The sequence below is a fragment of the Bubalus bubalis genome, chromosome 7 (assembly GCF_019923935.1).
Source record: "Bubalus bubalis isolate 160015118507 breed Murrah chromosome 7, NDDB_SH_1, whole genome shotgun sequence".
In the NCBI taxonomy this organism is placed as follows: domain Eukaryota; kingdom Metazoa; phylum Chordata; class Mammalia; order Artiodactyla; family Bovidae; genus Bubalus; species Bubalus bubalis.
Window position 1 is genome coordinate 51,064,593 of NC_059163.1, and position 25,364 is coordinate 51,089,956.

Below are 25,364 nucleotides of genomic sequence, written 5' to 3' on the forward strand. Positions count from 1 at the left end.
CCAGGGTAACAGGTTAGAGAAAGTTCCCTCTTGTCCAGTCACAAAAGGACGTTGAGATCCAGGCTAATGAATCTTTGCCAGCAAAATGAAAATTTCTCCAGCATAACAGCATAGTGGCAAATTTCAATAACATCATCAGAGGCTTGCTTTTGATTTATGAAAAGCCAAGATAATTTACATGCTTAAGTTATTCATTATTATTCTTCTAAAGTTTACATAATTCTGAGAACTTATGAAAGACAGAGCATCCATTTAGGTAGCTGAAAGAGCAAATCCCATTGACCACAAAGTTCTTTTCACATCAATATTAGCACTTGATATGAAAAGACTGCCCATTTGGAATTTAAATCCAGGCTGTAATTGCATAGAAAAGTCTCCATAGACCCTTCCCAGAGTTAGGGTTTGTTCATTCTGTATCAGTTAGCCAACTGAGATTTTGACAACTGGGAAACTATCTGTGGGAAAAATTTCTTTCTGTCTTTGTGACAATGAAGTTGAGGTTAAACTTTGCTAAAGGAGGGCTTGCTATAGAGTGGAGAGATGCAATTTTTTAAGGAAATTAAATTGCACCCCACACCTAAGTATTTTCCAGTTTTTCTCTGTTCATCCATACCAATAAGGTCACAGAGATGTATTTCAAAGCACAGTAAACTTTTTGCATGAATAAAAACATTTTGTAACTTTTCTTAAAAGATATTTAATAGCTGGTGTTGCCATTTCTTCCCATTGATAATTAAAAAAATAAATATGCTTTTAAGTACTATGTCATGATGCACATCAATTTATAAAGTAATTGGTGGTTAAAGTATTTTTTTTTCCCACTAAAAACCTTCAAAACACAAATATTCACATGTACCTAATTTAATTTATGGGCTTTCCTGGTGGCTCAGCAGTGAAGAATCTTCCTGCCAATGCAGGAGACACTGGTTCAATCCCTAGGTTGGGAAGATCCTCTGGAGAACAAAATGGCAACCCACTCCAGTATTCTTGCCTGGGAAATCCCATGGACAGAGGAACCTGGCAGGCTACAGTCCATGGGGTCTCAAAGAGTCGGACACGGCTAAGCACCTAAACAACAACAAAGGATTTCCTCCGCAGCCTGGGCTGCCCCAGCACCCCCAGAGACTACCTGCAGTTTTATACACGTCGTTTTGTACTCTCTTCTATGTGTTTGCATAGGTGACATTCGCAAAGCTGTCTTGACACTTTCCATGTGATTCATCTCTTGTTCTGTAGTTTGTATAAACCTATCGAGAATGTAAAATCCAGCAACAGAAATTATGGTCACAACTTGTATGAAAGCTTAAGAACATACATCAGTTCTGTTATATAATGGGACAACTATGCTCAACTTATGTTCAGTGAAATGTATATACTGTAGTTATTTTAAATAACCCTTAATACAAATAAAATGGTATAATTTGAATTGGATGTAAAACATGGAGCAAGCCCCAGAAAATGTTTCCCACGATTATAAGTTGGCAGTCAGTTCCCCACCAATCAAAATTTACTTGTCTTTTATCTCACTCCCCCAGGAACATGCTCTTTTAAATGCCACTACTCTTTGATGAGTCTGAAAGAGTTTGCGATAATCTCTAATCACCCATTGCGTGTCCAAGGAAAACCTTAGCCCTGGTAAGAGGATAAGGATTTTTGTCTTCTAGAACACATTTTGGGAATCTAATCCAATTCCTTTATAAATCTTTTGGGGTAAAAATTATATCACAAATATATAATGTTAATTTTTCTTGGCTACTAGGAGCAAATTGCGGTCCCTCAAATTTGGTAAAATATGCTGAATACTTACCGAAAATGCTGGAACATCAGCTTAGGAAACTTTGCATAAGAGTTATTCACTTGGAAATGAGAATCTTTAAAGGCTTTATAAAGACCCCAAATCTCTGCCTGAGGACCAGATGTGTCTCAGAATCCAGAATTTTAAAAAATTTAAAAAGCATAATATTAAAATGTTTAGTAGCACAGTAATAAAGTTATTAATATTTTTGTGGCAAAATATATGAATATATTAAATAAATAGTCTTGTATCTGTTTAACCCATTGTATTTGTGCTTAATTTATGAAAACTTTTTCAATTTTCCGAGTTCCTGGGATTGCTGAATTGTAGACAAGAAGTTGTAGACCCATAACATGAGCTGTCGTGTACAGATAATTTATATCAGAGAGACTGACCTTTTTTTAGTCTTTTGGACTCATTCCTTAGATTCTAATCTTTTTTAAGTGAATATATCTCTAAATTTTTATTTATCAGAAGATGATGATCTCAAGGAGTAAATGCTAGTTGCTATGAAGATAACAGATGATACGACACCACTGACTTTACCATATAAGGATAGGTCAAACAATATTCTTTAAAGGTATTGCTTTGGGATTTTCCTTCTCAGTTCTGGTACCAATTACTATTGGATTTGATGAGTATCAGAGTTATGACAGCTTTTAATATATGTTATTTATTAAAAAGTTTTAAAAAATCATAAGAAAGCAGATAGCTACCTCCATTAGCCATATGGGATTTTGGATATGCTAGAAATCAGTCTGTATAAAAGACCATTTGCAATAATATTAGAAGGCTACAAAAAATATCAGACCAGAACAGTAGGCAACAGGTAGAAACTTAAGCCCTGAGAACACAGCTGCATAGTCATTAAGAAGAGCTTGATACAGACATAGAACATTAGCATGGAGATTTCATGAAGGAAGTTCTGGGTTGGCTGATAATTTTCAGATGAATGGATACAGAATTTTAAAAGAACTCGACAAGAATACATGATCTTATAATAATACCTGGCAGTTATGGTAGAAACTAGTTTCCTTGTTTCAATTAAAGCCAGCATACATGATTTGCAACAGCAATGGACTTGGTATAGACTTTCATGTCCTAAATGTAATTAAAAGCAAATCTAAGAACCTCATAGAATTCTCCTGAGAATCACCTGTATCAGTGTCAGTTTATAATACCTCATTTTTAGAGGTTGAAAAGAGCTTGAAAGTATTTGCATGCCAGGAAAGTTATAGGGTAAAGACGATAAACCCTCAAACGGTCTCCTGAAGACTGCTTTGATTGTCTCATTTTGATCCAGCTACTGTCAGTTTTAGAATACAGGAAATTGCCAAGGTGGCCTGGACTCAACTGATTCCATTTTCCTTACCTATGGCCTCTATCACCTCACTGACAGCATGTGTAGAGGCAGACCTCATAAAAAGTCTTCTTTTGACTAGAAGCCAAGAGAGGAATGCATCTCCATGGACCCCTGGCATCCCCGCTGCCCCTTTCTCAGGAAGACTCCATCTCAGGAGAACACTGAGCAGAGTCAAATAAATATATGTCCCAAATGAATCCTCTTGAAAATATTTGCATTTATAGAACAACTAAAATGCTTTCACAAAATCCAAAAAGTTTCATGAAAGCATTTGAATCTGAATTAAATATTTCACTTCTCTAAACTCTCTCCAGGTCAAATTCTAATGTCCGTTACACATGGATCCACAAACAAACAGTAAAAGTCATCACATAGGCTTTTCCAAACATTTCCAGTAAAATGTTCTTGTCCCTTAAGGAAAAATCAAGTCATGCTGCTTTGGCAAAGGAGCCTCTTCAAAGTTGCTTTCCCAAACTTGATGGAATACTGGCATCTCCAAGAAGGATATCCTGCTTTTTTTAATCCTTTGAGGGTCCAGCCATCCCTGAGGCCTTAGTTTCAGAGAAGTCCGAGTCTAAAGCAGTTTCACATACAGGTAAGTTTCCTTTCTCAACAGCACAAGGAGTTGCCGACATCACTGCAAAGACAGCAGACGGGTCATAAATGGGTATTCTCTCTGACTCAACAGCTGAGTGGTCAGCATACTTAGATGTCAACTGATCCATCTGCCCAGTCCCTCTCCACTTCTTGAGAGCTTCAATCCTCTCCTCTGCAGGAAGTCTGTCCAAGTGTTTTGCCCTCAGAATTGGAGATGGAAAGAGGGATCCCTGAAGAACTCTGTATATAAACCTAGGTTACAAAAAGCATCACAGAATTACATTCACCTTGAATGCATTATGGACCACAAAAAATACTCACCGATTAGAAAAAGTAAAAGGGTCTGGTGGCCCTTCTTGAGGTAAATAAGGAGGATAAGTGAACTATAAAATGGAGATGACATGAAATTAATGTTTATTAAACACTGAGAAAATAATGAGTTCCTGATTGTCCAATAAAAAATAAAATCTGTAATAAAAGTAGAGATACTAACAGAGCTACATTACAGTCTTAATGTTATCATGTTAATGACCAGAGATGTACTAATGCCATAGGTGTTAGTTTCTTCAACAATCCCCTAGTCAATAGTCTGTTAAGTTAAATGAGACAATACATGTGAAGCAGGCAAAGCGTTGGCACAGTATTTTTTAAAATGCTAGCTTCTAGTTTTCTATGGCTATTGTAACAAATTACCACAAACTTGACCCCTTCAGGCCAAGCTGACAGTATTTAGGGGCTTCCCTGGTGGTTCAGCAGTAAAGAATCTGCCTGCCAGTACTGGAGACATGGGCTCAATCCTTCAGTCAGGAAGATCCTCTGGAGAAGGAAATGGCAATCCTCTCTAATATTCTTGCCTGGGAAATTCCATGGCCAGAGGAGCCTGGTGGGCTACAGTTCATAGGGTTGCAAAGAGTCAGAGATGACTTGGCAACTAAATAACAAGAACATTTGCAAAAACCTTGTTGAGTCTCCAATGTATGTTATGGGCATTTATGCCATTAGATAAGAGGGTCCGCCACAGATCTTTCCTGTGTATCTCACCTGCTTCCTTGGTGACTGAGAGGATCCATGAGTCACACACCCAATCTCTTCAGCACCAGCAAAGGCTGTTCAGCCACACCCTTAGCCCTCTCTTTCGAGCATACTCCCAATAGCAAATTGCCTAATTTTAGCAACTTTTAAAATCTGGGTAGGCTGAGGATTTTCTAAATCTAGTTTCTTTGGACTTAATAGTACCTTCCCTAAATCTCTTTTCCTTCACATTTTCCCAAGTTGTTGTTCAGTTGCTAAGTTTCTATAAATAAGCAACAAGAAGAAACTAGACCAAACCTTCAACACTTTGAAAACTCCTCAGCTAAATACCCAAGTTCATCACTTACAAATTCTGCTTTCCACATAACAGTAGAACACAATTCAGCTAAGCTTTCTGCCACTATATTGCCAAGACTCCCTTTCCTGCAATTTCCAATAGTGTTTCTCATTTCCTTGAGACTTTGCCAGGAGTACCTTTAACACTCACATTTCTAGCTGCTGCTGCTGCTAAGTCGCTTCAGTCGTGTCCGACTCTGTGCGACCCCATAGACGGCAGCCCACCAGGCTCCCCCGTCCCTGGGATTCTCCAGGCAAGAACACTGGAATGGGTTGCCATTTCCTTCTCCAATGCATGAAAGTGGAAAGTGAAAGTGAAGTCACTCAGTCGTGTCTGACTCTTAGCGACCCCATGGACTCCAGCCTACCAGGCTCCTCCATCCATGGGATTTTCCGGGCAACAGTACTGGAGTGGGGTGCCATTGCCTTCTCCCCACATTTCTAGCAGTATTCCATTAATGACCATTTATGTATTTTCCAAGATATCTTGACCACGCTTTCTACTTTCTTCTGAATTTTCACCAGCAGGTACTTTAAGGTCCCTAGTTCTATTGACAGTCTGCATACATGCCTCAAAATTCAACAGTCTATTACGTACCTCACAATTTTTCCAGGATCTGCTTGTTATCTAATTTCAAAGCCTATTTCACATTTTTAGGTATTTATTACAGCAGTACCCACCTTCCTATACAAGTCTGCATTTGTTTTCTATAGCTGCTGCACCATAAATGTGCTGGCTTAGGACAACAGAACCTGATTTTCTCACAGTTCAGCAGGCCAAGAATTCTGAAATCTGTGTTTTCATCTCAATCCCAAAGAAAGGCAATGCCAAAGAATGTTCAAGGTACAATTGCACTCATCCTACATGCTAGCAAAGTAATGCTCAAAATTCTTCAGGCCAGGCTTCAAACAGTTCGTGAACCATGAACTTCCAGGTGTTTAAGCAGGATTTAGAAAAAGCAGAGGAATCAGAGATCAAATTGCCAACATCCACTGGATTACAAAAACAGCAAAAGAGTTCCAGAAAAACATCTACCTCTGCTTTATTGACTATGGCAAAGCCTTTGACAGTGTGGATCATGATAAACTGTGGAAACTTCTTCAAGAGATGGGAATACCAGACCACCTTACCTGCCTCACAAGAAATCTGTATGAAGGTCAAAAAGCAACAGTTAGAACTGGACATGGAACAACGGACTGGTTCCAAATTGGGAAAGGAGTATGTCAAGGCTATGTATTGTCACGCTGTTTATTTAACTTACAAGCAGAGTACATCATGCGAAATGCCAGGCTGTATGAAGCACAAACTGGAATCAAGATTGCTGGGAGAAACATCAATAACCTCAGATACGCAGATGACGCCACCCTTACAGCAGAAAGAGAAGAGGAACTAAAGAGCCTCTTGATGAAAGTGGTAGAGGAGAGTGAAAAAGCTGGCTTAAAACTCAACACTCAAAAAACAAAGGTCATGGCATCCAGTCCCATCACTTCATGGCAAATAGATAGGGAAACAATGGAAACCGTAACAGACTTTATTTTCTTGGGCTCCAAAATCACTGCAGATGGTGACTGCAGCCATGAAATTAAAAGACGCTTGCTCCTTGGAAGAAAAGCTATGACCAAACTAGACATCATATTTAAAAGCAAAAACACTACTTTGCTAACAAAGGTCCGTCTACTCAAAGCTATGGTTTTTCCAGTAGTCATGTATGGATGTGAGAGCTGAACTATAAAGAAAGCTGAGTGCTGAAGAATTGATGCTTTTGAACTGTGGTGTTAGAGAAGACTCTTGAGAGTCCCTTGGACTGCAAGGAGATGAAACCAGTCCATCCTAAAGGAAATCAGCCCTGAATATTCACTGGAAGGACTGATGCTGAAGCTAAAACTCCAATACTTTGGCCACCTGATGCAAAGAACTGACTCACTGGAAAAGACCCTGATGCTGGGCAAGACTGAAGGCAGGAGCAGCAGATGACAGAGGATGAGATGGTTGGATGGCATCACTGACTCGATGGACATGAGTTTGAGCAAGCTCCAGGAGTTGGTGATGGACAGGGAAGCCTAGCATGCGCAGTCCATGGGGTTGCAAAGAGTTGGACATGACTGAGTGACTGAACTGAACAACAAAATCAAGGTGCCAGAAAGGCCTTGCTCCCTCTTGTAGATAATTCATTTCTTGCCTCTTCCAGCTTCTGGTGGCTGCAGGCATTCCTTGCCTTGTGACCAAGGTATTTCTGTTACCATGGTCAAAGTGCATTCTCCTGTCTGTGTCAAATCTCCCCCTGCTTCTCTGCAAATGGCACTATTTCATTCCTTTTTATGGCTGAATATTTCATTGTGTATATATACCACGTCTTCTTTATCCATTCATCCATCGATGGACATCTAGGTTGCTTCCATGTCCTGGCCACTGTAAATAGTGCTGCTGTGAATATTGGGGCACATGTGACTTTTTCAATTATGGTTTTCTCAGAGTATATTGCCCAGTAGTGGGATCGCTGGGTTAGGGGCTTGTTTGTTTTTTCAGGTTACTACAACAATAATAGGTAAAACTGTACTGTTAATGCACTTGAAAAAAATGTTCAGGCTCCAATTTTAAAGTAAGTGTTTCTTCATAAATTTTACATGTTCATCTTGTCAATTTTTAATCTGAAAGTTGGTAATTACATTGAGAACTACAGAAGCAACAATATCCCTGGTAAACTGAGTTAAGTATATAATCGTAGCCACCACAGAATGACTCAGGTGGGTTTTTCTTATGCATTTCTAGAAGGGATGTCTATCCACAACAAAAGGTCTGCGCCCATTGTTACTTATGATGATGTGACAGATTGGGGTTGGCAAACTTTCATCCAATAGGCCAGACAGTAAGGCTTGGGGCACCAGACAGTCTGTGTTGGAACTATTCAACTCTGCTATTATAATGCAAAAGCAGCCATAGACAGTACATAAATTATTAAGTATGTCTATGTTCCAATAAAATGTTATTTATAAAAACAGGCAGCAGGTCAGAGTTGCTTGTGAGCCAATTTGTCAACCCTGTGAGCAAATAATATGAAATCATCATTTTGATGTTTATATCATATTTATAAAGGGAGAACAATTCTTTGCTATAGTGTTTTCAGCTAAACAGCTACATAAAACTACAAAGGGGAAGAGCTCTAAAGAGTCTGAGGAACCTATAGAGTAAAAACCTACAGAGTAAAAGCCCAGGCATACATCTTAGCCATTTCCATCCACATGAGAAACATCCACAAAGTTAAACTTAAATGAGGAAGATAACTGAAGTCCGAAAGGAGGTAAGCTTTCAAAGTTTATAGGTTTTTGTTGAGACTGCTACATGTCCCTCAGTACCCATTCTCCCCTTTTTCAGAAACCACCAGATTTTAGCCACTCAGAGTTCTGCATACCCAGATTCTAGGTAATGAGATATGAGCAATGATGGATATTACATCTGGGTCATATCATTATGAAAAAGAATAAAAAGAGGAAAGTTGGAAAGCTGCACGCCCTCCATCTTGTCTTTCTCCCTCCTGAAGGCAGAGATGCAGGGCAGGGATCCAGGACCAGAGTGGACTGGTGGTGACCTGCTTCAGTCATGCAAATGAAGGCAACGCCCTTGGGAGATGGCAGAACAAAACAGACAAAGGAAAGGATCTGAGTCCTTCAATAACTTTGGGAAGCAAAACTGCCCTATCCCTGTGGACTATCAACCAGACTAGAAATTTTCTTGAAAGAGAAATAAATCTTTTCATTTGCTTAAGCCACTTTTGTACTCTGGTAAAAGAGATAAAACCAATATTTTAACTACCACACAGACCGACTTTTCTACTACTAAACATGATGGTCTAACCATCTATTCTTAGTAGTTGCTAGAAGAGTTCTAAACCTATGATTTTGCTTACTCTCTTGATGATAAAACAAATACCATACCTGGGCAGTAGAGCAACACAGGTTGTGAGAACACAAACCAAGTAGAACACTGGATCTGCCATGTGCTCCTGCATAATCCAGTAGGGGTTGGATGGTGGGTTGCAAGTTACACACATGGCTCCAAAAGCCAAGGCAAAGCAAAAATAGCACAAGATGCTCCCAACGATGACCAGCAGGTGGATCCAAGTCTGCAAGATAAGAATAGCAAGGGAAATGAATACACTCTGATAGTTTCACAGTCTGGCAAAATCTGCTCTTTTGAAGAAACATTGTATTTAAGCAGTGGGTAAATGGTATAACAAATCAGTGAACAAAACACAAAATATTGAAGCACAAGAGCATCCTTCATGAATAGTTCATATCACTGTTGAAGTTATATAAAATGAAATCAAATGCCAAAAAGTAACTCTGATGACTAGCTCATTCTGTATTGTCCATGCTTGGGCTTTCCAGGTGGCTCAGACGGTAAAGAATCTGCCCGCAGTGTGGGAGACCCAGGTTCGATCTCTGGGTCAGGAAGATCCCCTGGAGAAGGGACTGGCAATCTACTCCAGTATGCTTGCCTGGGAAACCCCATGGACAGAGGAGCCTGGTGGACTACAGTCCATGGGGTCACAGAGTCCCCACAACTAAGTGACTAACATACACACATGCTCCATGAAGTATTAGGATTTTCTCCTTATTTTTCCATATAGTCACTTAGTGGTCTGTTTCTTCTTTGAGATAATACTTTAATCCAGTGAACTTCAAACTTTATCCATTTAAGTAGGTGGTAGATATCACTGTTGATCACCAATATCTCATTCTCTGCCTCTAATAAACATTCAAAAGAATTGCATTTCCCCACTTCCTTGAAATGAAGCATGGCTGTGTCTTGCTTGGACCAAAGAAATGTGAATGGAAGGGATGTGCAAAACTTTCCAGTTAGAAGCATGGAAGAGCAGGTGTGCAATTTTCCATACTGTCTCCTTTCTTCCCATGTTTGACCAAGATGTTCTTTTGGGGAATAATTTCAGGTGGTACAGCTACAAGACATGGCTTGGGTCACTGAGCCACTCCTTGGAGGGCAATTGCTCTCAAGTTCTCTGCAACCTTAGTAGTTCTACATGAACAAGATACACATCTTTGTATATCACATTATAACCCATCCACCTTCATAACTACACAGAGCTTGCATTATTATTTTTATTATTTTGCTATAAACAGGTTCACTAAATAACTTTATTTAGAAAGAAAAGCAGATCACTACCTTAAATGTAATATCTGCATTTCCTATCATAACAGCTTTGAGTCTGGAGTCTGATCTATCTTTGTTACAAAAGGAAATTAGCAAGAGTTATTGTGATAAAACATGATAGCCCCAAACAGACTTCTTGTTTAACATAATCCAAAGTATGAAAGAGTCACTTTCACATTATCTAGTCGTCAGTGTTATTTAGTGCAGTGTACAGTCCCACCTAAAATCACTGTGTACACCATGGTGGTATTTATTAGTCTTTTGGGGGAAGAATGCTTTTATTAATCTTCTTTACTTTCTAGGCCTAAAATTCTCAAACAAGATCCAATTTTCTGTTTTCTTTTTAACCTTGCAAAGTATTTTCCCAGGATAGATATCTTCACAAAAATCACAAAACTGTTTATATTTTGTAAACATGCACAAAGTGCTCAGAAAATGTTGGATGAATCCTCAATTAAGATCCTTATGCCAACGCAGATATAGGGAGTAGACATGTGGACACGGGGAGGGGGGTTAATTGGGAGACTGGGACTGACATACGAGCAGTGCCATATGTAAAACGGACAGCTAGTGGGAAGCTGCTGTATAGCACGGGGAGTTCAGCTCGGTGCTCATGGTGACCCAGAGGGGTGGGATGCGTGGAAGTTCCAAGAGGGAGGGGATATATGTATAAATATAGATCCGGGTTTGATCCCTGAGTCGGGAAGATCCCCTGGAGAATGGAATGGCTACCCACTCCAGTATTCTTGCCTGGAAAATTCCATGGACAGAGAAGCCTGGCAGGCTATGGTCCATGGGGTCACTAAGAGTGGGACTTGACTGAGTGACTAACACTTTCACTTTCATAGCTGATTCATCTTGTTGTACAGCAGAAAATAAAACACTGTAAAGCAACTAGGGCTTCTCCGGTTAAAAAAAAGATCTTTATGGCTCCAAAGACAATGGTTTTTTTCCTTTATCAAATGTTTTTCCTTCTCACTGAGCCCTACTGCCAGGGTTTTCTTTTTCCTTTTAAGAAGTACTTTTGGCAAGTGAGAAGTGACTTGATGGAGTTGACCTGTTTAAATAAATGGATGCAGATAAAGTCAAGGGATGCTGGGTAAAAACCCAGAGGGAGAGGGGAGGAGTGACAGTGAGATGGTGAGTAAAAGGTGATGGAAACCAATTCATATTCTCAGAATGACTGTTACTGACAGTAGACCTCCAGAGGCCATAAGCTCTATCCCACCCTGCAGTGTGAGAAACAATCCTTTAATGATACATTCTTTATATAGTACTCATTGTTCTTGGCACCTCGTTTTTGCTCCCCTTCTCTTAGTGAAGACTCCCAGGATTATGTGCAATCTTGACAAAACCTTCCTCTTTCGCCAAAGCCTGTGACTGGAGTTAAGGAAATAGAATTCTGTCACCAGGGACTGAATTTGTAGCACAACGAATGAGGCAAGAGAGAAAATGACTGGGACCAGTTCAGACTGCAGTGCCATCCTGACAAGCTTATCCATTGCTTTCTGTTCCCTGGATCTCTGGAGTCACTCTGAATCCTCAGGACATCTTTTTGTTTGTTTTACTATGATTCTTCAATATATTTTTAATAACTCTTCTATTTGCTCAGGTTAGCTAAAATAGATTGCTGTTGATCATAACCACTGAACCCAAACTGACACTTGGCATATTAGCATCTTTGCAACACCTTTTGAAATCAGAACTTATGACATTTCCTTAGGCAGTAGCCAAAAGTATCTACATAAGAGTTTAAAAATGAAATTAAATAGATACTAAAATAATCCCCAATATTTTAGCTCTAGAATTCCCTTTACTCTTCCCATCTGGTATCTGCAGATATTAACTTTTTATAACACTTTAGGCTTTTAAAGTTTGGTTATAGAAGGTTATAAGCAAAGCATGTGATGCCAAAAATGTGAATTTTATAATATATATATAATATATATTATATTATATATATATTATATAATATATAATAAAAATTATATAAACTTTTATATAATTATAAAAAATTATAATCTCATGATATAACCTCATATATCATTTAAAACTGTAATTTCACCCAGCTATTTCCTATATAAAATGCATCACCAGTAAGATGTTAATTCACCCCAAACATTGGTTATTTAATTATTCATTTATTTATTCAAATATTATTTGAGCACCTACTGTGTGCCAGCCTTGTCCTAGATACGGGTATACAATGGTAAACAAAACATGAATTCTGCCCTCAAGAAGATTACAGTCTAATGTAGAAGACAAACATGAATAGTATAATCACATAATTAAATGAAGAATTATAAATTATTATTAGGATTATGAATAAAGTAAGAGGATAATAGGAGAAAATGGATGGTTATGAAAGGAAATGCTGCTTGAGAGAAGCAGCATTTTTGCTGAAACCAAAAAAAGCTAAAGAAACAAAAACTTTTGATCTGGGTAAAGTACAGGGATCCAAAAGTAAGCAAGGGATGCTCCCATCAGAAGATACGGTCAGTGCTAAGACCCTGATGTGCTAATGGGCTCACTGTACTGAGAGAAAGAGGGACAGTGTGGTACCAACCCACAAATAAGTGGGAATGACACTGGAGAGAGAAGAGGAGGCATGGCTGCATGAAGCATTATAGGCTGTCTTAGGGCTTTTAGATTTTATTCCAAGTAAAATTGGAAGCTGCTGAAGGGTTTTACCCAAAGGACAGCAAAAAGGTATGATTTATATTTCACAAGGATGATTTTGGTTGCTTTGTAGAGAAGGGCCAGCAGAGTCAAGAGTCAAGGTGAGAAGACCAAGGAGGCCGTAGCTATAATTCAGGAAGAAATGACAGAGGCTTTGACGACAGCAGACACAATGGAAGTGAGTGAGCAGCATAAATAATTACAGAGGCAGTTTCCATACTAGCTTTGCTTCATAGCTATCCTGCAATCACTTTGAAGAAAAGACTTAACTTTATCATTTAGTTGGCAACTAAGTTAAAAAAGACCTAGGTATAAATGAAATGGATGGTGAAACTTTTGGAGGGAGAAAAAAAATTTTTTTTGTTTATGAGAAAAGCATAAAATCATTACTTACAAAAGTCACTATACCAGGATTATGGCACAACACCTGTTTTCATTTTAGTTGAAAGGCATCAGCTTTGTCTTGAAGAATGCTGGCCAATGCTAGTAATTATTTCTCCAGCCTGACTCACACCATGAACCATTCACACCATGAGCACCACCAAGGGGATCAGGCAGGTGTTCCCCACTGCCCCTGGCTGCACATTAACCTTAGCATAATAGCGCTCAACAATCCACGAGAGTGGCTGTGAGTTACCCTTCTTCCTTGGAGTCATTACTCTTCTCATTACCATTTGCTTTCTAGGCATGAAGACATTTCCCCAAGAACAGTTTCAGGCTACTTCAGAGGCAGGAAAACCACTCACCAAACTCTTGCTTTCTATCACCAGATGGAGGAGAATGACGAAGAGAGCAGCTGTGTTCAGGGGGTTTCCAAATGTAAAGATGTCAATGTCTGAGCCCTGGTAGGTCTACAAAGAGAGGATAAAAGTTGGTGATCTTGGAGAGTTGTGCACACTCTGGTGTATCGTCACTTTATTCCATGGCCCAAATGAGGACTGAGTCCCTTTCTTCAGTGTTCCTAATAATTGGTCATGTAGGATAAACTTGAACATTTTTAGAAAAAGAGAGTGAATCCCAGACAGGCCATCTAATCTTTGGATTTTTCAGTTGGAATTATTTTTTATTCTGAATCTTAATTCATCTTCCTTGATTCTTTTACTTATGCTTCTGATTCTTTGAAGTAGAGAAATTTCAAATATGCTCCACTTAACAGAGCTGCAAACCTTTGAAGCAGATACTATGACTAACTTGAGTTTTTATCATGGTTAAGTAAATATCCACCCCTCTCATATGCTTATGTCTTCAAGTCCTTAAAGCACTCCTCACATGACACAGGTTTCTGATATTTTACAATTCTAGTCATTCTTTTCTAAATATACTTTAGATTGCCTTACCTATGTTCCTCTTGAAATACAGTATACCTTGAATATTCTAGGTGGGTAAATTCAAGTAGTTTTATTTGAATAAAGAATGAAAATTGTTAAAGACTATTACCTTTTCCCTTTTTGTTAATGAACTTTTGTTAACCATCCATGATCAAATTAGCGTTTTCTTCTGGGGAGGGAGGTGGGTGAATGGGCAACTATATCATGCTGCTTGGTGTTGGTCTAAATTTTTTAAATTAATTTTATTCTTTGTTTAGTCATATTTTTTTCCATTTTTTACCTGCATAACAGGGTGTTTTTTTTTTTTTAAATTTTTAGTTTGGCGGATACTACTTAAATTTAATACTCTGAATGTCATCCTGATAGAATTAGTCCAGCACTGACTAATAATAGCTTTCATATTCTGCCTTTGCCTCTTTGATTTGACTCATCTAATTATATGCCAGGCTTTCAACTTTATTCAAGTCATTGATGAAAATTATCAAGCAGTACAGGGCTAAAAAGAGAACCAAAAGGATTCAGCTAGGCACTTCTCTTCAAATTTAACTCATTACCTACCATCTAGGTACTTCTCTCCAAATTTAACTCACTACCCTACCATATTTGAGAGAAGCATTATATTTAGCATTATATTTAGTTATATATTTAGTTTAGTTATATATTTAGAAGCATTATATTTAGTTAATAACTTAATTCCATGAGCAATCTACCCTCATATACCTATTCTAAATGCTGACACCAGTGACAGAGAACAAAGAGGCACCATTTATTCATTAACAACAAATCCTTTGAGTGAACAAGGACTCACATAGTAAGGCACAAAGAAGCAGACCAGGCTCTGATAAAAGGCATCCAACAAAGTAATCCAGAAGGTGAGGGGTAAGTATGCCTGAAAACAAAGCAGACATTGGGGAGGGAGAAAGATTAATAAGGGTCAAAGCAAAATCAAGGAACACCACCAGCCAGGGCTTGTTTTTGCTTCTCTGAGAGAAAACTCTACTCCTTCAGTCTCTCATTCATGACACAGGTCAGATCTGTAAGTAATAGTGAAAGAATGAGGGGGTGATAATTGAATAAAATGAGTTCACAGGTGGAAAAAAAACCTGAAGGAACTCCTCAACTTGTATTGCTTCTAACACTGGATCAATCTTAGTCCCTTCCCATGATTTAGGAGGTCCTGTGTGGTCTTCTCATTGAAATCCCTGCTCTCCAGGGTCACACCCTCCTGGTCTAATCTTCATTCACCATCCTCCCAACACACAGACTTCATCTGTTTCTCAAATATGCCAAATCCCTTCTTACCTCAGGGCTTCCTCTGTGCTGTTATCTCTGCTAGAAATTCTTCCTAGACCTCCTACACAACCAGGTCCTCATTATTCATATCCTAATTCAAATATCACTCCTCATGGAGGCATAGACCCCAATCTAAAAGTTATGTCCAGTCATCATTTACTATTAACACCAGGGATCCCTAGAAATCTTTCCTCACAATCGGAAATCATCTTGTTTACCTAATCATTTCCTATTTCTCTCAACAGAATGCAAGCTTCATAAAGTGGGACCTAGATTCTTTTATTCAAGTGATTAAAACAGTGCCTGGTATACAGCAAGTACCCAACAAATATTTCTTGGATTAATAAACTATTTTTACCTAACTTTTCATGTGCTAAACTGCTTCCTACCAGAAGCCTGCAGAAAGAGAAAGATCAAGTATAAATACCAGTCAAATGATTGAAAACAGGTTTTCAAATAAAAGATAATTCTGAACAAATAATACTGTGTGTGCAGGATTCTGAGGCTCCATTCAGACCTGACAGGAAGGATGGAGGGCTATGGTTTATTAGTGACGTCTGCCACGGACCAAAATGACAACACATATATCATATCCTTGAGCTACTTTTTCCTTTTCTTAACATGTTTATAGTCTTATTTCCTTTAAAATGAAAAAAGAGGCTGAAATTTTCTTCAAAATGGGTAGTTGTCTTCTAAAGCTTTATAAGTGTTCGAAATTTCCATATACATTCTTCCAGCCCTCAAAAGAAGTTTGAGGCCTCTACCTTTTTTTCTTTTGTTTTTTAATTTCTTTGTCCTCTGGAAAAATCAAAGTGATGAAGAGTCATGGTTTTCAGTCTACTTTTCCCTGTATCTTCTGTTACAATTTCTCATTGGAATGATGGAATCTTCTACCTGCCTTTCTTCGAGTGTCCATAAACTAAGCACAATCAAATGGGTGGAAGAGAATGTAGCGGAGTCAAAAGGGCCACCAAAATGTCACTGGACAAGAGAGAATAATTCCAGGGTAAGTTAAAATATAGCTCCATGCTTCTAGGGGAATGGAGGCTGCTCAAAATACCTAGAGCCAAAAGATAACAAGTACACCTTCTTCACAGTCATGTGAATTAGGGGACTTCGGGGTAGGGAAGTGTCAAGGATAAGACAGATGAGAGGCTGAAAGGAGTAACTCATGAGATCCCTGGAAACTGAGAGGCAAAAATCTGGACATGAGGTTAAAGCCAGAAGGCTGTGTGGGTGAAGAAAGATGGTAATAGATGACGGCTGTTTGGAAGGGACACCTCTCACTGCGGCCTTCCAGACCCATCTCCTTTCAAGGAAAGAGATGCTATAACCCTGGAAAGTTATCTTTCATAACACCAAAGACAGGAAATGGCCCAAACATAAAACAGAATTTGTTTGGAGGCCAAGTTCACAAAAAGGACAGCTCTTCCGGAAGGTAAATCAATGAAATCAATTACCTTTTATCAATAGCCACATGCTGGGACACTGCCTGCAATCACCATGTATTACAAAACTGGCCAGCTCAGTAGAACACTGTGTGCACAGAATAGATAGCAGGGCTCAACAACAGGAAACAATGACCTCAACTCTTCCAGGGTAAAGACCAATTACGATCTTCAGGCTGTACAAATGGGATTCTGAAACACCAGCTATAAAAACATTAAAGATCTCCCTTCTATCCTTCTTTCCTCAATGGACTTGGAATTTTACTTAGACCTGGGGTGCAGGACAACTTCATTACTATCAGCCACACATTCCTGCACCCCTGGCTTTGAACCTTAAGTCAGATTGGACTTTTTTAGAATACCCCATTTGGTTCTTTGATCAAAATGAATTGGATGAAACTGAAGAACTGTAAGGATTTCCTCCTCCCTGGAAGCTGACTTCTCCATGCATTGACTACCCCATGAGCCTTTCCCTTCTCCAGGGGATCTTCCCAAACCAGAGATTGAACCCAGGTCTCCCGAATTGCAGGCGGAGTCTTTACAAGCTGAGCCACAAGGGAAGCCCAAGAATACTGGAGAGGGTAGCGTATCCCTTCTCCAGCCGATTTTCCTGACCCTGGAATCAAACCAGGGTCTCCTGCATTGCAGGCAGACTCTCTACCAACTGAGCTATCAGGGAAGCCCATACCCATGAGCCTAAGGATATTAACTTACTCTCCAGTCTGGAAAGGCAGTTCAAGCCAGAAGAAAGTTGGATTGACAAAAATAAAGCATCATTTTGTATTTAGGATTTCCTCAAATTTCTGGTTAAGTCTAGGGGTGGGGTAAAAACAACATTGAGAGTGTAATATGGCTGAACTTTTATACATATTATCTTACTTAATCTTCACATAATCTCCATAAATAAAGAAACTGGAGTACAGGCAAGTTGAGTAACTTACCAAGGTCACATACCACTGAGCCAGAATGTAAACTCAGGCTAACCATCACCCATCATTTGTAACATGTGCTGTTCTGGGTCAGTGTCTTCAGAATAGTGAGCCCAGTGAAACCCAATGCATGAATTTCTTACCATGGGTCTCATTTTCATTTCTCCAGCCCTTTGACAGGAAATCCTCTTTCCCAATCCTGTCCATGTGGTTAGGCTCTGCCCTCAGGAAAGATCCATATCCCAGGTCTGGTTGGTGAGAAAATGATCTTTCTAGTGACAACGATACACACAGGGAAAAGCATAGGACTCAAATCCCAATGCACAAGACCTGACTTCGATGCCTGGGTAGGGAAGATCCCCTAGAGAAGAGAACGGCAACCCCCTTCAGTATTCTTGCCTTGAGAACCCAATGCACAGAGGACCCTGGCAGGCTACAGCCCACGGCGTTGCAAAGAGTTGGACGTGACTGAGGGACTAACACTGTCAGCTGAGCCACGGAGTCATAACCAGCACATTTACAGCTGATTTAAGAATAATGGTGTCTTACACAGCACTGTAAATCAACTACACTCCAGTACAAAATAAAAATTAAATTAAAAAAATAATAATAGATGTCACCATTAGTCCTCGATTTTGCAGTTATGGGGCCAATATATTTCCCTTTTTCATTAAGCCAATTTGAGCTGGTTTTCTGTCACCTGAAACCGAAGAGTCCTGACTAACACAGACTTCTTCTTAAGGCTAGAATATTTTACCAGACTAAGCCCTCAGCTTTGTCCATTTACAGGTATCTACAGGCTACTGGTCCACCTCAGTCCCTGTGATCCTGAGCACTTATGAGAGCACTTCGGATTTCTGGCCATTAAATAGCAAAGGGGTTGGGAGCACCCAAGGACTGAAGATAACATCAATGTTCTTTCGGCAACGCAGCAGAGGCTTGGGAACTGGGGTTCATCTGCACCACCCATGAGCTCGGTGACATGGGTGGATTACTTAGGGTACCTCCCTGTGCCTGACTTTCCTCATCTACAGAGTGGCTGACGATAGCATCTATTCTGCAGGGTCATTTTGAGAATTACATTTATGTATGTTAAGCACCTTACATACATAAATGTATGTATGCATATATATATGCCTGGCATATAAGAGGCATTACATAATGTTCATTAGGCTATCTCAAAAATAGTTATTAATTTTGTAAAAGATGAACTAGACAAATGAAAAGAGTTTGAGACAACTAGCTCAATTAATTGGTGATTATAATATTATGGGTAAGAGGTAATGAGGGCAGAGAGAAGGATGGAGAGGGGACAAATATAAGGGATATATCGAAGGTGGGCGGACAGGACTGAGAAGTTAATTAAGTGGAAGGTGGACACAGGTTTAGGGAGAGGGAGGCAGTAAGATCATACCACTGTTTCGCATGACAGTAAAACCTGAAGAATTTAATTTTGGCTTTAGAACCAGACTAAAAAGGGTTCCCATCCCAGTTCTGCTATTTTTTTTTTTTCATAGCTATGAGATTTCTGGAAAAATTCATCAGCCCCTTTGAAGTTCAGATTCTTCATCTTAGAATGGGAACAACACCAGGTTCTCTCTCAAAGTGTTTTGTGAAGATAAATGGGTCTGTGAATACGTCATAGTTTGCCCAAGAGAAGGCGCCGGGGGTTTAGGAAATACTAGATAATGTTATTTGTAAGGTCTGAAGACTGGATTTCTTCTTAGAAGCACCTGAGGTCTTTCAAAGTTTTGTTTTCTCTCAGAAATGAGTAACTTTATGTCTGTTGTGTTAGTAGAGATCTTTGGAAACAAACACAGATGATTCAGATACGTTTCAACACACCAGAGTATTTGAGCCAAGCACCCCGGACTTTTGGTGTGCATGTTTTTGCTGTAGCACTCACCTCTGACCTCTGGCCACTCCTGTAGAGCTCGGGCAGCTGCATGAGAGTCTCTGCAGACACGTCTTTCTCCAGGACTCCATAAATGACGGGAGGTGCAGATGTGAAAAGGAGGTTGAAGAAGATCAAGACCCAGTAGTCAGTCATGGATGTTCCTGAAAACCCACAAAAGAACTGGTACCAGAAAAGGAGGTTCACGTAGGCCTAGGAACACAAAGAGAAAAAGTCACATCTTAGAGTCTGCTATGAGAGCCATGACCACACAGGCCACGCAGTGCTGTTCTGAATGGTGTGATCTCAGCCTCTTAGTACAGCTTCTTTGCTGACAGAATAGAGAACCACAGCTGACCTTACAGCTTTTTTTTTGGTAAATGTTTCATTAAAACACACACACACATACAGACCGTTTACTACGTGGTGCTGGCACGCACGGTTCTAAGAGCTTTATAAATCATTCATTTAATTTTCGTAACAACTTGGAAATTATTGTTGTTCCTATTTTTACAGATGAGGAAAGTGAGGCATGGAGAGGCTAAGGAACTTGCCTAAAGTTACCCGGCAAATAAGTGGCAGAGCCAGGATTCAAATAGAGACATTCCAGTTCCAGATGAAGAGAAGCTGGACCCGTGCTGGTAGGTGGCAGCCATCACGACACATGTTCATTCAATTGCTTTCTGGGTTCTCGATTATTCTTTTCGTGGTGAAGCGGGATGGTGCCAGTGGGTGGGCAATCATCCCAGTTTGCTTGAAGCAAAGGAGTTTCTTAGGACATAGTACTCTTACAACTTAAACAGGGGCAGACCCAGGCAAACCAGGACAGGTGGTCATCCCAGAGGCAGGCACATACATTCAACATGGTTTCAGTATTTTGTCTCATGTGCAGTAAGTTTTCAATAGCAAAAGCTTTCTTTCCTGAAGCAATGTAGGACACAGGAATGGTCATTCAACTCAGATTTAGGGGGTCTTGTTTCAAGTCCAAGGGGACACTTTCTATATGACTATATGACTTTCAGTTCAGTTCAGTCACTCAGTCATGTCCGACTCTTTGTGACCCCATGAATTGCAGCACGCCAGGCCTCCCTGTCCACCACCAACTCCCAGAGTTCATCCAGACTCACGTCCATCAAGTCAGTGATGCCATCCAGCCATCTCATCCTCTGTTGTCCCCTTCTCCTCCTGCCCTCAATCCCTCCCAGCATCAGGGTCTTTTCAAGTGAGTCAACTCTTCGCATGAGGTGGCCATAGTACTGGAGTTTCAGCTTTCGCATCATTCCTTCCAAAGAAATCCCAGGGCTGATCTCCTTCAGAATGGACTGGTTGGATCTCCTTGCAGTCCAAGGGACTCTCAAGAATCTTCTCCAACACCACAGTTCAAAAGCATCAATTCTTCGGTGCTCAGCCTTCTTCACAGTCCAACTCTCACATCCATACATGACCACTGTAAAAACTTTAGGTCATTTTAAAAACCTCTATAAATTTTGGTTTCTATGCCTGGAAAAGACTTAGAGAATTATACCACATCAGGTCTTAATATCAAGATCCAGTTAGAAACTGCTCATGAACTATAAAGTGCCTTTTTAGTTCCGTTCAGTTGCTCATTCGTGTCCGACTCTTTGCGACCCCATGGCACACCAGGCCTCCCTGTCCATCACGAACTCCCGGAGTTTACCCAAACTCATGTCCATTGAGTCAGTGATGCCATCCAACCATCTCATCCTCTGTCATCCCCTTCTCCTCTTGTCTTCAATCATTCCTAGCATCAGGGTGTTTTCAAATGAGTCAGCTCTTCACATCAGGTGGCCAAAGTATTGGAGTTTCAGCTTCAACATCAGTCCTTCCAACGAACACCAGGACTGATCTCCTTTAGGATGGACTGGTTGGATCTCCTTGCAGTCCGAGGGACTCTCAAGAGTCTTCTCCAACACCACAGTTCAAAAGCATCAATTCTTTAGCACTCAGGTTTCTATATAGTCCAACTCTCACATCCATACATGACTACTGGAAAAACCATAGCTTTGACTAGATGGACCTCTGGTGACAAAGTAATGTCTCTGCTTTTTAACATGCTGTCTAGGTTGGTCATAACTTTCCTTCCAAGGAGTAAGCGTCTTTTAATTTTCATGGCTACAATCACCATCTGCAGTGATTTTGGAGCCACAAAAAATAAAGTCTGACACTGTTTCCCCAACTATTTGCTGTGAAGTGATGGGACCAGATGCCATGATCTTAGTTTTCTGAATGTTGAGTTTTAAGCCAACTTTTTCACTCTCCTCTTTCATCAAGAGGCTCTTTAGTTCTTCACTTTCTGCCATAAGGTTGGTGTTATCTGCATATCTGAGGTTGTTGATATTTCTCCCAGCAATCTTGATTCCAGCTTGTGCTTCTTTCAGCCCAGCGTTTCTCATGATGTACTCTGCATATGAGTTAAATAAGCAGGGTGACAACATACAGCCTTGATGTACTCCTTTTCCTATTTGGAACCAGTTGTTGTTCCATGTCCAGTTCTAACTGTTGCTTCCTGACCTGCATACAAATTTCTCAAGAGGCAGATCAGGTGGTCTGGTATTCCCATCTCTTTAAGAAGTTTCCACAGTCTACTGTGATCCACACACCCAAAGGCTTTGGCATAGTCAATAAAGCAGAAATAAGATGTTTTTCTGGATCTCTCTTTGCTTTTTCAACGATCCAGCAGATGTTGGCAATTTGATCTCTGGTTCCTCTGCCTTTTCTAAAACCAGCTTGAACATCAGGAAGTTCATGATTCACGTATTGCTGAAGCTTGGCTTGGAGAATTCTCAGCATTACTTTGCTAGTGTGTGAGATGAGCACAACTGTGCGGTAGTTTGAGCATTCGTTGGCATTGCCTTTCTTTGGGATTGGAATGAAAACTGACCTTTTCCAGTCCTGTGGCCACTGCTGAGTTTCCAAATTTGTTGGCATATTGAGTGCAGCACTTTCACAGCATCACCTTTTAGGATCTGAAATAGCTCAACTGGAATAGCTCATCACCTTCACTAGCTCTGTTCATAGCGATGCTTCCTAAGGCCCACTTGACTTCATGTTCCAGGATGTCTGGCTCTAGGTGAGTGATCACACCATCGTGATTATCTGGGTCGTGAAGATCTTTTTTTGTACAGTTCTTCTGTGTATTCTTGCCACCTCTTCTTGATATCTTCTGCTTCTGTTAGGTCCCTACCATTTCTGTCCTTTATTGAGCTCATCTTTGAATGAAATGTTCCCTTGGTATCTCTCATTTTCTTGAAGAGATCTCTACTCTTTCCCATTTTATTGTTTTCCTCTATTTCTTTGTATTGGTTGCTGAGGAAGGCTTTCTTATCTCTCCTTGCTATTCTTTGGAACTCTTTATTCAAATGGGTATATCTTTCCTTTTAACCTTTGCTTTTTGCTTCTCTTTGGTAACCCACTCCAGTGTTCTTGCCTGGAGAATCCCATGGATGGAGGAGCCTGGTGGGCTACAGTCCACAGGCTTGCAAAGAGTCGGACACAACTGAGTGACTTCACTTCACTTCTCTTCTTTTCACAGCTATTTGTAAGGCCTCCTCAGACAGCCAGTTTGCTTTTTTGCATTTCTTTTTCTTGGAGATGGTCTTGATCCCTGTCTCCTGTACAATGTCATGAACCTCTGTCCACAGTTCATCAGGGACTCTATCAGATCTAGTCCCTTAAATCTATTCCTCACTTCCACTGTATAATCATAAGGGATTTGATTTAGGTCAAACCTAAATGGTCTGGTGGTTTTCCCCACTTTCTTCAATTTAAGTCTGAATTTGGCAATAAGGAGTTCATGATCTGAGCTACAGTCAGCTTCTGGTCTTGTTTTTGCTGACTGTATAGAGCTTCTCTATCTTTGGCTGCAAAGAATATAATCAATCTGATTTCCCTGTTGGCCATCTGGTGATATCCATGTGTAGAGTCTTTTCTTGTATTGTTGGAAGAGGGTGTTTGCTATGACCAGTGTGTTCTCTTGGCAAAAGTCTATTAGCCTTTGCCCTGCATCATTCTGTACTCCAAGGCCAAATCTGCCTGTTACTCCAGGCAGATTTTGCATTCCAGTCCCCTATAATGAAAAGGACATTTTTTTTGGGTGTTAGTTCTAAAAGGTCTTGTAGGTCTTCAAAGAACCATTCAAGTTCAGCTTCTTCAGCATTACTGGTTGGGGAAAAGACTTGCATTACCATGATATTGAACGGTTTGTCTTGGAAACGAACAGAGATCAGTCTGTTGTCTTTGAGACTGCATCTAAGTACTGCATTTCGGCCTCCTTTGTTGACTCCTTTGTTGGCTACTCCATTTCTTCTAAGGGATTCCTGCCCACAGTAGTAGAAATAATGGTCATTTGAGTTAAATTCACCCATTCCAGTCCATTTTAGTTCGCTGATCCCTAGAATGTCGATGTTCACTCTTGCCATCTCCTGTTTGACCACTTCCACTTTGCCTTGATTCATGGACCTGACATCCCAGGTTCCTATGCCAATATTGCTCTTTACAGCATCAGACCTTGCTTCTACCATCAGTCACATCCACAACTGGGTGTTGTTTTTGCTTTGGCTCCATCCCTTCATTCTTTCTAGAGTTATTTCTCCACTGATCTCCAGTAGCATACTGGGCACCTACTGACCTGGGGAGTTCACCTCTCAGTGTCTTATCCTTTTGCCTTTTCATACTGTTCATGGGGTTCTCAAGGCAAGAATAACGTGACTTTTAATTAACATTAATTGATTAAGATATTATTATTGGCACCATAGATACCTTGGAACACTTTAGGATGGGGGCCACAATCCTTAGAATAGAGTTTCTTAACCTAGGGTCCATGGATATGCATTATGAATCACTCCTGAAAACACAGTGGTTTAGGGTATGTGCAGTTTGGGGTGCTATTCTGGGGACTGAATCCATAGCCTTCATTACTATCTCAAAAGTTGTTCAAGATGAAAGAACCACAGTCTCAGAAAGCTAAGCTACTCAAATGGCTTCTGATACTGGCCCTATTCTCCATAGTTTACAAACCAGTCCCTGTTTGGCTAGGCAAGAAAGAGGCAGAAACAAGTAGAGAGGATTTCAGTGTGAACAGCCATCAAGATTTACAGAGCAGAAAGACCATGGGGTCCCTGCTCCCTGGTGATGTGCTTTCTACAAATAAACATTCTCTCTCTCCAAGAGCATGAGGCATCCCTTTCTAATATTAGCTAGAAATATGGAGTTAAAAGGAAGGAGTGGTGGAGTGGGCTGCATCATAACTGCTGCTGTTTGTTTAGTCGCTAAGTCGTAACTGACTCTTTGTTAACCCTGGAGTGTAACCCACCAGGCTCCTCCTCTGGGATTATCCTGGCAATACTGCAATGGGTTTTCCATTTCCTTTTACAGGGGATCTTACTAACTCAGGGATCAAACTTGTGTCTACATTGCAGGTGGATTTTTCACTGCTGAATCAGGGCATTATAATATTAATAGAAGTAGAAAAATGCAAAGA

General features: G+C 40.1%; 1 protein-coding gene and 1 non-coding gene across 8 annotated transcripts in view; both read right to left on the bottom strand.

Moving 5' to 3' along the window:
- Positions 1 to 2,448: 2,448 nt before the first annotated feature.
- ATP10D (ATPase phospholipid transporting 10D (putative)) overlaps positions 2,449 to 25,364 on the bottom strand; it is a 124,568-nt gene continuing 101,652 nt past the window's right edge. For 6 of the 7 annotated variants that reach the window (XM_044945900.2, XM_044945899.2, XM_044945903.2 and 3 more), the window contains 5 exons: positions 19,877 to 20,077; positions 15,109 to 15,189; positions 13,719 to 13,823; positions 9,057 to 9,244; positions 2,449 to 4,007 (listed from right to left, as the gene is read on the bottom strand). In XM_044945900.2, the coding sequence (XP_044801835.2) occupies positions 3,677 to 4,007; positions 9,057 to 9,244; positions 13,719 to 13,823; positions 15,109 to 15,189; positions 19,877 to 20,077 (906 nt within the window). In that variant the 3' untranslated portion in view covers positions 2,449 to 3,676. The remainder of the gene's footprint in view (positions 4,008 to 9,056; positions 9,245 to 13,718; positions 13,824 to 15,108; positions 15,190 to 19,876; positions 20,078 to 25,364) is intronic. The other variant, XM_044945905.2, reaches the window with a different exon arrangement.
- TRNAC-GCA lies at positions 17,648 to 17,720 on the bottom strand. The gene has a single exon. It is a non-coding gene; the product is annotated as a tRNA-Cys (tRNA).